The sequence below is a fragment of the Python bivittatus genome, unplaced genomic scaffold (assembly GCF_059951505.1).
Source record: "Python bivittatus isolate LINGU-HERP-01145 unplaced genomic scaffold, Pbiv_v1 ctg000070_np1212, whole genome shotgun sequence".
Taxonomy (NCBI): Eukaryota; Metazoa; Chordata; class Lepidosauria; order Squamata; family Pythonidae; genus Python; species Python bivittatus.
In genome coordinates this window covers 21626573-21642918 of record NW_028277034.1, presented here as the reverse complement: position 1 = coordinate 21642918, position 16346 = coordinate 21626573, and the positions used below count along the sequence as shown (strand labels likewise).

At 36.2% G+C, this 16346-nt stretch overlaps 1 protein-coding gene across 1 annotated transcript in view; it reads right to left on the bottom strand.

The window, feature by feature from the left end:
* IQCM (IQ motif containing M) overlaps window positions 1-16346 on the bottom strand; it is a 103233-nt gene that overhangs the window by 64395 nt on the left and 22492 nt on the right. The window contains exon 4 of the mRNA XM_088133247.1: window positions 9220-9344. Coding sequence (XP_087989373.1) covers window positions 9220-9344 — 125 coding nt within the window. The remainder of the gene's footprint in view (window positions 1-9219; window positions 9345-16346) is intronic.

Here is a 16346-nt window from a genome sequence, read left to right as displayed (position 1 = left end):
GATAAATACATTCCAAATATCAAAAAACATACACAGCCAATTTCAATATCTTTTGTTGATCCATTATTAAGTAGAGAGAAATTGTGATGTAAGAAAAATTGTGTAGTCATTACTTTGCTTTTAAATTGTTGCTATCTCTTTACTATATTACACCTTCTCTTTTTCTCCCTGTTTCCTTTTAAAATGACTAAGATTTCCAACGAGTATGAAGCTAGAGAAAAGGATTGGGGGGCATGGACTAGTAGTGATCTCCCTCAATCAACCTTATCCTTTTGATAACAAAGAAGCCCTTATCAATCAAAACAGAGTGACTTCCTGGAACAAAAGAAATGATTTGCCAACTGGTTATGACATTTTTCAACTTACTGATGGTCTTTAAAAAAATCTCAAGAATTTAAGTGAATATACAGTATATCCCACAGGAATGATTTAAATTAGTGTTTCTATTAAATATATTCTACTAGTCAAATCTGAAGTAGGAAAAAGGTGCCACCACATTGCTCAAAACAGGTTTGCTTTCCTATCTCAGTCTCAGATCTAAGTGACTTGGCATATTTCTCCATCTGGTCCAATCACGAGAGTAGAAATGGTGGAGTATGGAAAAGCAGAGAGGAAGACAGGCTGCAATCTACTGTTATAAGACCTGTGGTTTTTCATGAATCTGGCCAGATGCTGTCTCTCACTTCCCTGCTGCTCATATCTTTAATAGTAGGTATACTAGGTAATGGCTATCTATAAATATGCTGCCCTTTATTCTAAAAAAAAAAAAAAAAAACTCGATATAAAATGTTATGACTACACATGGAACAGGTTGTCATTTGCTGAGATGTACAGCTATTAAGAGCCAGACAAATGGCATAGAATATTTATATTGTTCTATCAAAGATGAAAGACGGTACCATTTTACTGGAAATTCTATGAAGCACTAACTTTAGTGATTAAGTATCTTTGAACTTCAACAGATGAAAGGATTATCACTGAAAGCATATTAATCCATTGAGGATTAGCAGCAAACTGTTAGAGGTCTCAAACAGATAATAGGTGATTTATTTATGAACTGCAGTAGGATAGCAAAAAAATGCATATACATTTGTGCTAAAAATAATGCAATATTCAGAGCAGTAAGACTGAAATAGATGGTGAAGCATTAGGGAAATCTATGAAACATATGTTATATATCTTTCTTGCTGATCTCAGGTAGTCCAGCCTATTTATAAGATGATGATATGGACTGCCAGATTTTCATAAAGTTCATACACATGATATCTGTCTCCTCTTGTCCCCTCTTCCAGTGTTCCTTAGCTGAGAATAGAGATTTAATAAAATGATACATATTTCAAAAAAGTGATTTGGGGACTTGGACTCTAATATTACTTTATGATTATGACCCCTGCCCTCAATCCTAGCCTTCTTGAATCTAACACCATACGGGGGAATTAAAATACAGGTATGAAAATGAATATTTTACAAGTGGCATATTTTTATAAGTTTATAAATTGACTCCACTCAGCTACTTTAAACAAACTGATAAATCTAATCCAGTCTCCCACCTTTCCTTTTTAAAGAAGGTTGTTGAGAAGATGGTAGGCCTTCAACTTCAAGGAGCAGGTCAATTATCTGGACCTGTTAAAAACAAGGTTCAGGCCAGGATGTAGCAAGGTGGCATTGATCGCATTTGTGAATGACCTCTGCTGGGCTCAGGATGGGGCTGGTATAGCCATTCTGGTTTTCCTTAATCTCTCAGCAGCTTTTGATATTGGTATTATTCTGGCCAACTGAGGAAGTTGGAAGTGGGAAGTGCGGTTCTTCAATAGTTCTCCTTCCTACAAGGCCAGTTCCAATCAGTGTTGGTGGGGGAAGCAGTCTATCCTAAGATCTTTGTTTTGTGGGGTGCTCAGCTCTTTCCTCACTCCTATTTAACATCTGCATAAACCACTGCATGAGGTCATCTGTCAGCATGGGGCTAAGTGCCATCAATATGCTAATGATACTCAGTTGTACTTCCTGTCCTGGACCATCCTAGTGATGTTGTAAAGATGCTTTCCCAGTGCCTGGGGCTGTACTGGTTTGGATGGGGAAGAATCGGCTTCAGTTCACCCTGACAAGACTGAGTGGCTGTATGGTTTAGGACTTCCTGTATCTAGTGATTTGCCATCTAACTCTGGCTGGGGTTACACTGCCCCAGTCATAACTGGTGCAAAATCTGGGGGTCTTCCTGGCTCATGGCTCCAGTTTAAAGAGCAGATGGCAGCCGGTTGCACCCTTTTCTATATCAGGAGGCACCGTTCATGATCACTCATGCCTTAGCCACCACTGGCTGTCACCTACAGGTCACCACCCAAGCCACTCAAGCCACTTGAACACATTATTAATAAGCTATAACCCATATTGGATAATGACACTGTACTTGCTCAGGCTTTGGCTAGCAAGCCCATACTTGCATATGTACAGCCATCCAATCTGATTTTCACAAGCAACAAGAAACAATAGAACAATGATGTTAACATGGGACACAGACCCTGTAAACAAAGCTAGACATCTATTTTGTCACCACATTTACACCAACAGTACAATCGCAGGCCCTAACAACTTCACACACAAGATTGAAGCACCTTCCCATACTCTTCACTAAAGTGCTATATGCCATCATCTGTCAGCAATGTCCTCTGAATTTTCAGTAGGGAAACAGATCAGACTTTGCACAAAATACATAATTAATGGGCAAGTTTCACATCAGGACTCAAAACAAGGTTAAATTCATATCAGAATATTTTAACATCCCAGGACACCACTACAGTTCTCAAAGTTGCTGTTTTGAACAAAGAAATTTTACCAGCATAATTGAATGAGAGACTGCTGAATTCACATACATCAAGAAGCCTTCCGCCCATCTCAGAAGGTTTCAGCAAACACAGTGGGTTTTTAACACATTACATTTGCTGGTCTATGACCATAATAACAATTTGATTTGATCTGAACACATTATGTTTGTTAATTAATAAGATACTTACAACTTGTCTCACATGTAACTTACATACCACCTGGTCCCCCGCCCTCCCTTTTTTCCTCTCTATCTCATCTCAGTTTAAATCCTACATCAGTTTTGCCATCCATGCATCTGATGAAATGGGCTGTAGTTCACAGAAGCTTATGCCTTTTAATGAAATATGCTAGTCTTAAAAGGTGCTATCAGACCTTCTGATTTTGGGTACCATAAACTACCCAGCTCTGCTCCTACAATGTTTCCAATCAATATGGACAAGCTGGCTAGAGCTGATGAGAATAGGTGCCCAATACATCTCAGCCAACGTGATCAAATCAATATAAATTAATTTAAGGAACTCATTATCCCAGGGCTAAACTGTTTATCGACACAATCCATAAATAATTTATGCCATTAGGTGAATAGTTACTTTGGCTTAGTATAACATGTGAACTCTACTTATGATGGCTTAAGTGGATTAGACAGAAACCACATACCACTCAGCCATCATGTTTAAATAACATGTTTGGGGCTGGGCAGGCATCCATCTTGATGAAACCAGCCAAGTATGAAGGATTTACAGTTGGATTGTGTCCATGCTATGAAGAAGGATATCCAAAATCACCTTTAATAGCAATTTTAGATAGCTACTATTATTTTTTTATTAAAAAAGGATACTGTTTAAACACACACTATCATATGTCTGTTCCAGAGTGATCTGCTGCTAAAGTAGCCCTGTTATGCTACATTTTAAGAAGCACAGTCTAAGCAGCATAGCAGAAGACTGCCTTATGATATTTTATATTGCTCAGAGTTCTTTTGGAGTATTGGGTGCCCTTCTGGACATACAGTTTTAGAAGGATATCAGCAATCTAGAGAGCATCCAATCTGGTGATGAGTCCAAAACCCAAATCTATGAAGAATAGAACTGGATATGTTCAGGTTAATGGGGAGTGCGGATGCTGCCTTTAACTATCTGAGAGATTGTCCCTTAGCAGATGGAGCAGTTTTCATAGAATTGTAGAACTGGAAGAGGCACAGAGGCCATCAAATCCAATCCCCTGCTTCACACAGGAATCGAAATTAAATTGTTCCTGGCAGATGGCTGTCCCTGTCCAATCTCTCACTAAATACATCAGGGAAGAAGAATCCAGTGGCTCTCTAGATAATTGTCTCTACTATCAAACTTGATATAGGAAGTTCATCTACAGTGGAATTTTCTTATGGTAGCTCATCCATTATTCTATGTCCTGCATTCTGTGACAGCAAACAGATCTTGACCTTCTTCTGCATGGGCTTCTTTTAGTATTTTTGTGCTGTGTATGTAGGACACAGTTAACTTAATGTATCATGCAAACAGCTGAATTAAATCATATGGTACATCCTCATATACATAAATAAAATAAAAATTAAAAAGTTGAGGAGAATAATCTAGTAATAAAGCACATTGTAGTGTTTTTTCAGAAATAATACCTGACAGTCTTCTTTTTTTGCTTCTTTGAACCATGCTGTTGTTTTTCTGCTTTGCTAGTTTGCTGCAGCAAGATCTAAGGAAAAAAGTGCTATTAAATGTGCTGCCTGGCCAGGAAGTGGTACTACTGAGTTTATTTCCCATTTCCCATTATCATTATTATTGTTATTACAAACAATGCTATGTTGAGGGTATTCAGGTTACTGACAAGTAAGTGCTCAGGTTATGATATTCCTACAAATCAGTATTGTAAAGCTTTCCCTTTCTACAGAAAGATGGATGGTGTGTGCCACAGTAGGTAAGCAGGCCCAACAGGTGGGATCACCCATAGAGGGGAGAAGAGAACAAAGTTCCCATCCACCTTTCACTCTACTGTCCTGGCCCTTATTAAAAGACTGATCCAATCTTTGAAGCCAAGTGTTCAAAAGTGTGGTAGGAAATGTAATTCATAACTCTCATTTTAAGGAAAATGTGGAATTGAACTGATGAATTGCAGGTCAGACATGTTTTAAATAGAGTTATTTCCATAGCTAACCAATTCCTTGTGTCTCCTTTAGAACAGAAAAAGCAAAGAAGAAATGTGTTGCACTTTTTCACAATAACTTTGTGTAACCTTCAGCTAATATCAAATGTATTCAGTAACATACTTTGTGTGAGATGGACGGCTATATAAATGTGATGTATAAATAAATAAATAAACAAACAAACAAATAAACGCTTCTCATGGAAGCTGTCTAACTGCATCTGTCTTGACAGTTTTAACCCACCAAATGTGCAATAAAATATATTTAATTGCAGAGACTTAAGACAAAATATTCCAGTCATATTATATACTATGACTGGAAATTAAAAAATAAATGAAAGATCAATTAGCATTTTTTTTTTTTTTAGGTTTTGTCTCCAATAATTGCAAGAGTAGAATATAATCCAGGTATATACTGTATTATCAATCCTTTACCCCTTTTAGAGCTTACTTCTGTAAACAAAGCTACACGCAGCACTTATCTAAAGAAGCCTTAGTGAATAGCTTTTCAGGTCTGAATGATTAGGTCCTATTTTCAGGTATCAGTCAGAAGATAACAACTCACAGAGATAGCACATTAAATGCTGAGTAGCAAAGTTCAGTATATGAACTGACTTTTTTACATGAGATATGCTGTTATCTCTTAAACTGAGTTTATTTAAATAATTGCTTAAGCACTCAAAGTTAACTATCCACTCAAAATTAGATAACCCACTTAATTAAACATCACAGCAGTGGCAGCAATGCTTTTCAAATCATGCTTTTTTTTTTTTTTGTCTGCGCTCAGTCATTGCTGACCCTGCAGTGACTGCTTGGACGAGTCCTTGCAGTTTTCAAGGCAATTGTTTTTCGGAAGTGGTTTGCCAGAGCCTCCTTCCTAGAGCAGAGCCCAGCTGGCGAGCGCAGGAGGCGGGGTTTCTGTTGCTTTGCGCCCTTTTCGGGCGCACGCAGTTTTTCGCGCTTACCGGCAACTGCTCCCAACTCCTTTTTGCAAGGCACCGCCAGCATTCTTCCTCCCACCTATTCTGATTTTTTTTCACCCAGTGAAATGGTAACCCCCATTACAAGCATTCACACTGATGCAGTTGTAGTAACCTTTAAGGAACTGACATTCCAAACACATCTACTCCTACTGGTTTTGGAATTGGAAACATTGGGATGTATTTTTAATAATGAAATGTGAATTCAATTTTTTGTAACTGAATAAATAAAATGTATCATCATACACATATGAACATTTACAGTAGGTGTCCACTATCTGAAAGCAACATAGGAAAATAAGAATTAAAAATAATTCCACCATTATTTGGGAGTAAATATGGGAGTTTTTTTTCCAGTGGCTTTATTATAGGAGAAACCAATAGAAATGAAATCAGTCTATTGTTTGTCCTTTCATAGTGGAAAAATTGTTTACAGTGGTGGCAGAGAGGGATTAGAATTTTTTTTTTTTTTTTTAATGTACAGGGTGGCCAAAATGCCCCTTCTATCATTCTTTAATTTTTAAAAAGTGCAGTGTACTTTCCAAAGGACTAACTTGCCTTCTTCCCTGATAACTTTCTGCAGCAGCAATGTAACCACCCAATATTGCATGTTTTGGATTACAATTCTCAACCCTTCTTTTCATATTTTTCCCACAAAACCCTGGGTGGTAGCAGCTGTCCAAAACAATCCAGTGTGTTTCCATGGCTGAGGGTCAATTTGGAACTGAGTCTTCCCACTCCTAGTCCAATATCTTTATCATGCAGATGAGGATGTATGGAATTGCAACAAAACACATGCAGAGTACTGGAGTGACTAATGTATGGTAGGGGTCTGTGTGTGTGTGAATCTGCAGTAGAAAAAAATCGTTTCAAACAATTCATTCATTTATTGAACTTTGCTAAGGTTTAAAAATCCATCTCACTAAGGTGCTCTTAGACCTCTGCTTGAATTTGTGAAAATAGCACCCCCGCATTCAGCTGTTATTAAGTTAATGTGCAAAAGCTATTGGACAAACAACTTTTGCATTAATAATGTATGAAATACATAATTAGATAATTGTGAAAGCTCTTATTTGGTTTCCCAAAGTTTGACTGGATTGTGAAATTACAGTATTTTCTTCATTAGATAAGATGAGGGAGGTATTCATTAGGTATTGGAGGAAGAAAACCTGAAGCTGAACCATATATTTGGCTGAACCTGAAGCTGAACTCATTGACTTGAGAGTATTTTACATCCAAAACTTAAGTATATCTGTCCAATCTGGATTCTCCTGATCTTGCTTTTTTACTTACTATCCAATTATCAATTATTTCCAGAAGTGTTAATATGATTGTCTAGTTTTTTTTTTATTCCATTAGCAAGGAATTTAGGTGTTTCACCTAAGAATGGAGGTAATTTAAGAGTCATAGTATAGTTGCTTTTATATGGGAGAAGCAATCTGATTTTTGTCTTTATCCCAGCAGTCTTATCTAATGCCTTTGGGTGGCAACAAGCTTGGGAGAGTAATGTCAGGCCTTATACCAGACAGGGCTGTAAATCTCAGTTCCTGAGACACTTAACCCCTTATTTAGAAATTGGTTTACTTGGTCCCAGACATGACTCAGAAAGATTAGTCTCTTTACTGCCAGTTAGAATGAAGTTATATACATGCAGAAAATTAGCTTATTCTAGAATATAACAGTCTAAGCCTATACAAGCTAACTTCTAGGATTTTCTTCTTTCCTTTCTGAGTCAATGGATGCTTGGCTGTCCTCTTGATGGCCTTAATAGGCACCCACCTTATCTATGTTGACATAATGATTCTTTTAAGCCTGAAAACTATTGATTCCTTCCTCACCAGTTTTGTTCCTTGCAGCTAGTGCAGGATAGGAAACCACCATGACTTTTGGTACTTAACAGGTGCCAAGGTGGCATGGAAAATTACGGGCACTATGCATTATCACACCATAATCCATAATAAATTATAATATCATTGACAATGTGCTTCACAGAAGACTCACATTTTTATGTGATTCCATCACATCACATCCTGCTGGCATGACAGCAGGAGCCCTACTGTCAGGTTTAGCCCAAAGAACTCCAAGAGACAATGCAAATTCAGTTCTGCTATGTTTATTAGCTACAACCTCTAGACAGAAATCTCCCCAGACTGAAACCTAGCTCCCAAGCCAGCCAGCCACAACAGCATGAATTCCTCAGGGAGGTGCCAGACTCATCCTCTTGAACTTCCCACGCTCCTCTGGTGAACTAAGAACACGCTTATCTCCCTGAGCCTGGCCTTCAGAAGTCCACTCCATCACACATACCTGCATACCAAGAACCCGAGGGAGAGTCCTAGATGCAGCTCAGAACTATCACAGCTGCAGCTGGTTGAGACTAACTGAATATTTATGGTCTGTGTAAGACTGTGACAAAATGCAGATGCCTTGATTTTAACACTGACTAATTTCTGCCTTCTGATTTACCTAAATAAAGTTATTAATGAAGATATTGCTCTAAATCAGAATTTTTGTTATAAACAACATGTACTGCAATCTCAGAATTAATTAACTTATTGCAGCCCCAAACCCACTCTGTATTTGAATCTGTAGTGTTACTTTGGAACATGGGCATTTTAGGTCAGTACCTTATGGCAGTAACAACTTTCCAGCAATTTGGTAGAAATGTTTCCAATTTGTACACTGTTACCTAAACTAACTACCTAAACTAGGTAATAGTGCATGAATAGTTTCCCATTTCTTTAAAGTTTGCAAATAGCAGCAGCCACAAAGCTAGTGAATTTCCAATCTTCATTTTTTTGTGCATACTTTTTTCTTACAGCTGTTATTTTTACCCACTAGAAAATCACATGTTCACATTATACTAATATCTACTAAGCTAGGCAAATGTGGCCTGACATTGTTATACCATAACTACTGGGGATTAAGCCTGAAATTTTCTTTGTTCTGCCACCAATACAGACCTCTGTCCAACCATAGTTTTTAGGCTTCCTATATTACGATCTGTGGTTACAACAATAAACTTATTTACCTACTTATTAGTTTTTAGGCTGTAAATATTTCTGCATTTTTAAAATAACATAGCTAAGATCACTCCTTTCTTTAAAATGAATTCTTAAGACTTAATGAAGTATATTATATAGGAAAATAAATAGTTACAGACTGAATTTCCTTAACTGGTGTCTGCATTCTTGATTCTTTTCTATACTTCTTAAACTCTTCTGCACAATTTAGTAACTGGAACAATCCCACTCTTACATACCTCCTTGAACCTTTGCCTTCTTGTTATTCGCTTTAATCTTGCTTGATGTGCCTCACTGCTGAGCATCGTATATGGAACTGTGTTCTCTGATAACACTATCCCTCTCCAATCTTGGTATATGTTTCCTATTGGAAAAATCAGTTCAGTTTACAATATCACTATAATAACTTCAGCAGCTTCTTAATCAACATATTGAAGCTATTCAACACCTTAAAGCAAAGCATGCATGGGACAAGCAATTTTCATGATAGTAAAATTGCCAAGCCTTTGGTCTAAAAAATCATGTTCAGTTCCTTTTTCACTGATGGTGTAGGAATCAGAGCACTTCCCCTGTCCTCCCCACCCCCAAAATATAATAGACACATGTCTTTAAAGAAATACAATATTCAGCATCAGCAAGTGAAAATGTTCCCATTGGGCTTTCATCAAACACCACTGAAGCTTCTACTAAATATACTCCTTACCTTCTATTTAATATCCAAACTATATTCTTACTATCCTTTATCTACACATGTTACTTCTAAGTGCAGAAAGCAATGGAAAAACACCCCATCTCCATGCATTTATAGGGAGGACTGAAAAATCATACTGAAAATGCCAAGTCATAATAGGATTCCTGGATTATACAGCCTCATTTTCTTTATAAAGCTGACTTAGATGAATACTAGTCCAGTTAAGGTGTTCAGATGAATGCACAATTTGAAAGTGAATACAGTGGAGAAAAAGAACCCTGCATGGCCTTTTCCTGCCACTCTATTTGACCTCCATGTATGAAATAGGAGACCTAAAGGCAAATTCAGATTATGACTTGGCTTTTTCAGTATGATTTTTCAGTCCTTCATATAAATGCATGGAGATTGGGAAGAAATTTTATTTATCATATTTCTGATTTTCTTTTCCAAACAAATTGGAAGCTGCTAGAGGAATCATTTAAAGCCATTTAGAAAAGATGGGGTGTCTTTCCCATAGCTATGGTACTTGTTCCTTAATTCTATTGACTTTTCAGCCAGCTGTTTGTTCATTAGCAGGCACCGTCTTTGTTTGCTGGATGCAGAGTCAGAATTCCTGCCCATTTCATTTTTATTTGACTTGCAAGAAACTACTTTTAAGCTGGGATTTTTTAGAAAGCTGTTCTGGGTGTAACAGATTTGCTTTCTGCACCTAGAAATAACATTTTCTTGAATAGGAGTACAGCTGTCTGAGCAATTTAGGATCCTACTTTATTGGCGTTTCAGATCATGTGATGAGCTGAACTCAAATTTAAGCCAAAGGGCATGGTTGCTCCTTAGACCTCTGGCTGACACATGGAGGTTGAGAGAGGCAGGTATGAGATTGCCATGTGTACCCTCTTCTCTACCTATTTTCAAGTTATTTCTTTGTAGAGATATAGAAAGTAATATTAAAACAACAAACATTAACACACATTCAGCAGCAACAATCCCAGATGGCAGTCTTAGCTCCAGAATTATCAATAGCAAAAAGAAAAACAAGAGGCAGAAATAGTATCGAGAAAGTGCATCTAAATAAAGCCACACAAACTTAACACATTAAGTTTGCTACACTTCCTGTGACAATAAAGTATGTGTTGAAGGTAATATTATTATAAAGATCTTATTCTCTTTCCCTTTGTTCTGCATGTTACAAGGAAGCAGACGATACCACCATCACTGCTCAAAGCCCTGTTGCCTGCGGGTAATTTTGCATGAAAAGAGAGAGACCTTAAGACATTATCTATGGCTTTGATTACAATAAGCTTGAATTAAGGCTGAAAATCAAAAAGAAAGCCATTGTTTTGAGCTCTAGTCAACATGGCCAATGATAATAAGTCCTACAAATGACCCAGAACAACCAGCAACTGTATGTGACTGCAAGAGTCAGTTGTTTGTATGCAAGCCATTTCATGTTGTCAGAAAATAATAGCTTTTAAATCTTCTATACCTTAAGTAACTCCTTAGTCTGTCTTCCTGACAAGAAAATAATGCTTTGGAGGAGAAACAATGAAACAGTATGCCTTTCCTCTCAAATCAAGTGACCTGGCAACACACACTAGCATCATTATATACTTGTATAGGCAAGTATCACAGTGCATGAAAAATGTAATTACTTGACAACTGTGCATTTTTGTACACTTACATTATCTTCATATGTAAAAATAAAAAAATTAAAAGATTTTGGGTTCTGCTGAATAGATTTATTCCATGTCCATATCCCTCTATAAAAAGGGAGCAAAAAGCGTAGCCCATAGCATATAGTCCTCCAGGACCTCTTTTGTAGCTCTGTGAAAGAGCAGGTTCAAATACATTTAGCACTTTAGGGCATTATCTGGAATATGAGAAAATTTCAATGGGCAACAAAGTTTAAAAAGCTTAAGCCATTCATTATACATCCCGCCCCCCCCCCTCCCAAAATTGGCTCATGTTTGATCCTGGCCTTGCATACTTTTTTATTGTGGCTCTTAAGATGCTGTGCTAAGTCCAGTGCAGCCTTTGAACTTATGAAGATTGCATTCTTCTGCTCTATAAAATATATGTCTAATTCACTGCCACCATGTAAAATCCGTTTGTTCGTATGCTATCTGCCTTTCCAAAATGTTAGAGTACTATTCTCACTGATCTCTTGTGGTAATGTAGACTGAGTATATTAAATCAATTTGCTGACACATTTATCTTCAGTAAAACAGAAATAACAAATGTATTTATAAGAAAATATAGAAGATGAATGCTAAAATTGCATTCTAAAATGCTAAAAAGATGCTAAAATTAAGTTCACTAGCACGTACAGTTAAAGAGTGAATGTTTATATTGTAACACTTTCCTCACAGTTGGCTAACACCTTTACTGAGAAATATATAGTTCTAGTCTTAGCTTTTGCTACACTTTCTTTCTTTCTTTCTTTCTTTCTTTCTTTCTTTCTTTCTTTCTTTCTTTCTTTCTTTCTTTCTTTTTCTTCCTCTCCCTCTCCCTCTCTCTCTTTTTTCTTTTTTGCAAGCATCTATCTATCTTAACTTTCTCATGCCAAATTTGGGCCCTCTCTCAATTTTCTAAAATCTGATTCCTTTTTTTAAAAAGCACCATCTTTTTTTCCCCTCTCCCATAGAGTTTTTTTCCAGTATAGCTTCTGGTTTATTAAAAAAACATGCTAAGGTTATATAGAACTTAACTCTTTCCTGGGAAAATAGAATTTTATCATTCCTATCTATACATTCAACTAAATCATCATTCCTTTTTCCTTTTCCTTGCCATTTTCCCCTAATGTGCATACATTTATAGGCCTGAAAACAAACCCTGTCTTTAAACACTTAACAGTGGGATGCAGATTTAGAAACTTTATACATAATAATATTTCTCTATCAGTTACCCTCATATTTTATATTAATTATTTCTTAGATGTATATCCTACCTCTCTTCCAAGAGTTTAAGATGGCACATGTAGCACTTCATTCTCCAATTTTTTCCTTACAATAACACTGTGAGGTAAGTTGGGCAAATAGAAAGTAAATGGCCCAAAATCACCCAGTGAAATTCCATGGCTAAGAACTTGAACCAGGGTTTCTTCAGTCCTAGCCCAACACCATAACTACTATGCTCAAGTTTCACACACACACACATCCCAAAAATTCCATTCCTTGGAGCCCTTATTAGAGCTTAATTTCTTTAGGGTTTTTTTTTTTTAGTAGGGTTGGCAGGTGACTGATGATAATAATGGCAGAGTTCTGGGTAGGGAGAGGTTGATAATCTCATAGCTCTGAGAAACATGATGCAGTGTTTCCTTCTTGAAATTCCACAGACATTTGGAAAGACCAACAGTCTAGTATCATCTTGCTGTTTTTGCTTTTGCTAGATGCTTTCTTCTCAGCTTTTCATTCACTGTTGCTACAACCAGTATGCACGGTTCACTTCATTTGCAACATTAACCCACAATACTTATTGTGACATCACTTTCATCCACAACAACCCAGTTTCTCCTCTGCAAAATGTACAGTCTGCACTGAAGCCTTTTGCCAATATATAGATTGTATGTAATATATAAGCAACAATAACAAACCCTGAACCAAAGCAACATGAAAGGTGTTAACATGTTCACACTACATTAAACTAAAACTGAATGCTGAGGTATTAATAATTTTATAATAGAAGCCTGAATACTGAAAGCAATGCACCAACTTCCAATATTTTTATTTCTGATGAGTGGTCAATATATGCTTCCTAAAAAATAAAAAGGCTGATTGAAAAGTGGAAGAAGTAAAAAACAAAGCTAAGCAGGAATGGTCTGGGGCAACGATGAGGGAAATTAAAGCATGTGACAGGAAAAGTTTTGTCACCGCTAACCATTTTGGTGATGAGAAAGCCAACTCCACTGCAAACATTTTGGGAATGTCTATGACATGTTCTTATATCTTCAAATTTTCCTGATAATCTAAAAATCTTGAGGACTACCAGACAGTAACACCTAGAAAATATCAAGTAATCCCACACTGGTTTTGCCATACCTAATGAATACACACTGTGAAAAGAATGAAAAATGGAAGTAGGCAGTGATGCTTGAATGGTACATAAAGAAGTTTTGGTCCTCATGTCAGGGGAAGGAACATTTGGGTTGTAATTTGGTTGGAAAAATATGTTGGACTACACAAAATGGCATACATTTCTAGTTAACTAATCATTTTAAGGACCAAAATATATTGGGCTAGCACATTCCTGCATACATTTTCTAGCTGACTGTTCATTTGAAGAACCAAAGTAATCTATACCAAAAATGTGTTTTCTGTAGGATTAATGCCCAGGGATTTCCAGTTATGGGAGAAAGGGGGAATGTGTGGAGGAGTTTCAATACTTTTTCATTGACTTCTAGTTGTAGATTATAAAAATGTGTTCTGTACATATATCTTATTTCAATTGCTGATTCACAGAAAATGTACTACTCCCTTCCCTGTGATAAAATGCAGCAGTGTCAATTTTAGCAGTCCATTACTTAAAAGACTGTCAAAACAATTATATAGAAGCTTACTTGGAATAGGCCCCACTGGGTTAATGCAATTTTTGATATTGTGAACATGCGATAACTAAACTCTTCTGCAGCAAGCATGTGCTTGAGTAGGCTGAAAAACATTATATACTATAATGTATACATTATTAATATTTGTAAAATGCATCCAAATTATAATCATTATATCTATCTATACATACTTACATATACACGCACATAGAAAGATAGCAGGAACATATTAGCAGGAACAGATAGTCTTTTCCCTTAATCAAAACAGTGGCATCCATGGAGGCAGGCAGGCAGTATCAAAAAATCAAGATTGTGGGTGTGGCAGTGCAGTTGAAACCCCCTCCTTTGTATGTGAGTGCAAGGTTGAAATATATACAAAAGTGGCAGGGCTCAATCATGCCAACCCAACTGGCATCCTGACTTTTTTGATACAACCCGGTGGCCACCACTGGATCAACATTTGAAGTAGTGGAAAATTACCTTGTTCATAATGTGACACAGTTATTTTGGTTTTGTATGATATACAAACCCAGATACTGTGGTTTTCAAAATCCTGATTTTCTGTTACGTGTGAATGCAGCCGTAACATTGATAGTCAGCTCTTACTTCACGCTGCAAACAGCTAGCATTAAATACTAATAGTTACTAACAAAGGCATGGCAGAGGAGTTGTTTTTCTTTTCAATGCAATTAGATTTAGATTTTGTTAGTCTTCCAGAGTCTATTGAAGTCGCAGCCATAGCAAATATGAATACATAAATAAATAAACAAATACAAGATTAGAGAACATTACCTTATGATAAATGAGAACTTTTTCATGTTCTTATAACAGAAGAACCTTGAAAAAAAAGATTACATTTCCAAACAAACCGTGGGATATGCTATAACCAAAAAAGGCCTCCATAAACTCTGAACTCTATAATAATACCGAATATGCAAAAATACAGTTTATAAAATATTTAAAATAAATATCTGAGAAGACTGAACAAAAATTAGTACGCCGTATACTGTACCCATGTGTGTATACATGCACACACATGCACACGCACACACACACATACATACACATAAAAATCCTGATGATAATGAGATACCTGTGAAGAGATAAAGTCAACTCTAACTCTTTGCTGCCATCTAGTCATATGAGATCACTAGATTTGTGCAACCCAGAAATGGTATGTCTAATATAAAGACAAGAACATGAAATAAAATTTAAAGTGTTACTTTAGTGCATTTTGAGGCTATCATGCCTACATTCTAGATATTCACATTTTCAGCAAGCGCTTGCCTCTAGCCTTTGTCTTAAAAACAATTAAAAATAATGTCTCCAAAAGTCACTGGGAGTCAAGCAGCATACAAATTTAATAAATAAATAAATAATAAATAAATAAATAAATAAATAATCATTTGAGCACATGAATTCTGAGATTACCTCATTCTGTGCCCATAAGTTATTTTAGAAATGTCAAATGTTTTATTAAAACATGAAATTATATTATTGTTACTAGCATGGCTGGCTTAGACTGCATGACCTATGCACTTCATAATGTTATATGTTATATTTTCATTCTAAGCATGGTTTTCTTGTATTTTTTAAAAATATAATTAATTCCTATTCTGACATTTCCTATTGAAAGATCCATTACAGTCCTTCTGTGCTTGTTTAATTTCCTTTCCCAGCTTAAAATTTTGCATGGTTATAACTGTAATCCTTGAGAGTATTACATCCAGCAATTCAAGAATGAATTGGGAAGAACAAACTGACCTTTGCTGTCATCCATGGAGATAATATAATTCAAAAGTTCTGCTTTCTTTCCATAAATATTCACAATAGTTTAATGCTTTTTTAATTGGACATTTAAGTTTAATTTTTAGAAAGATGAGGTAGGAGGATTTTGTCAGTCCAAATCCTAATTATTTCAATAGTACTGTTGAAAACAGGAGATTTAGGTTATTTAGAATTTACTGTGAATAACTAACAAATATAGGTAACAAATCAAAATAATACCTGTGTAATTCCATGTAACTAAAACAGTACCTGTATATTAAGCCTTGAATTAAGTTGTTTTAATCCTGTTTTCTGATAACATAATTGTGATAATAGAATAAGTTTTAAAATATACTTTAAGTTAT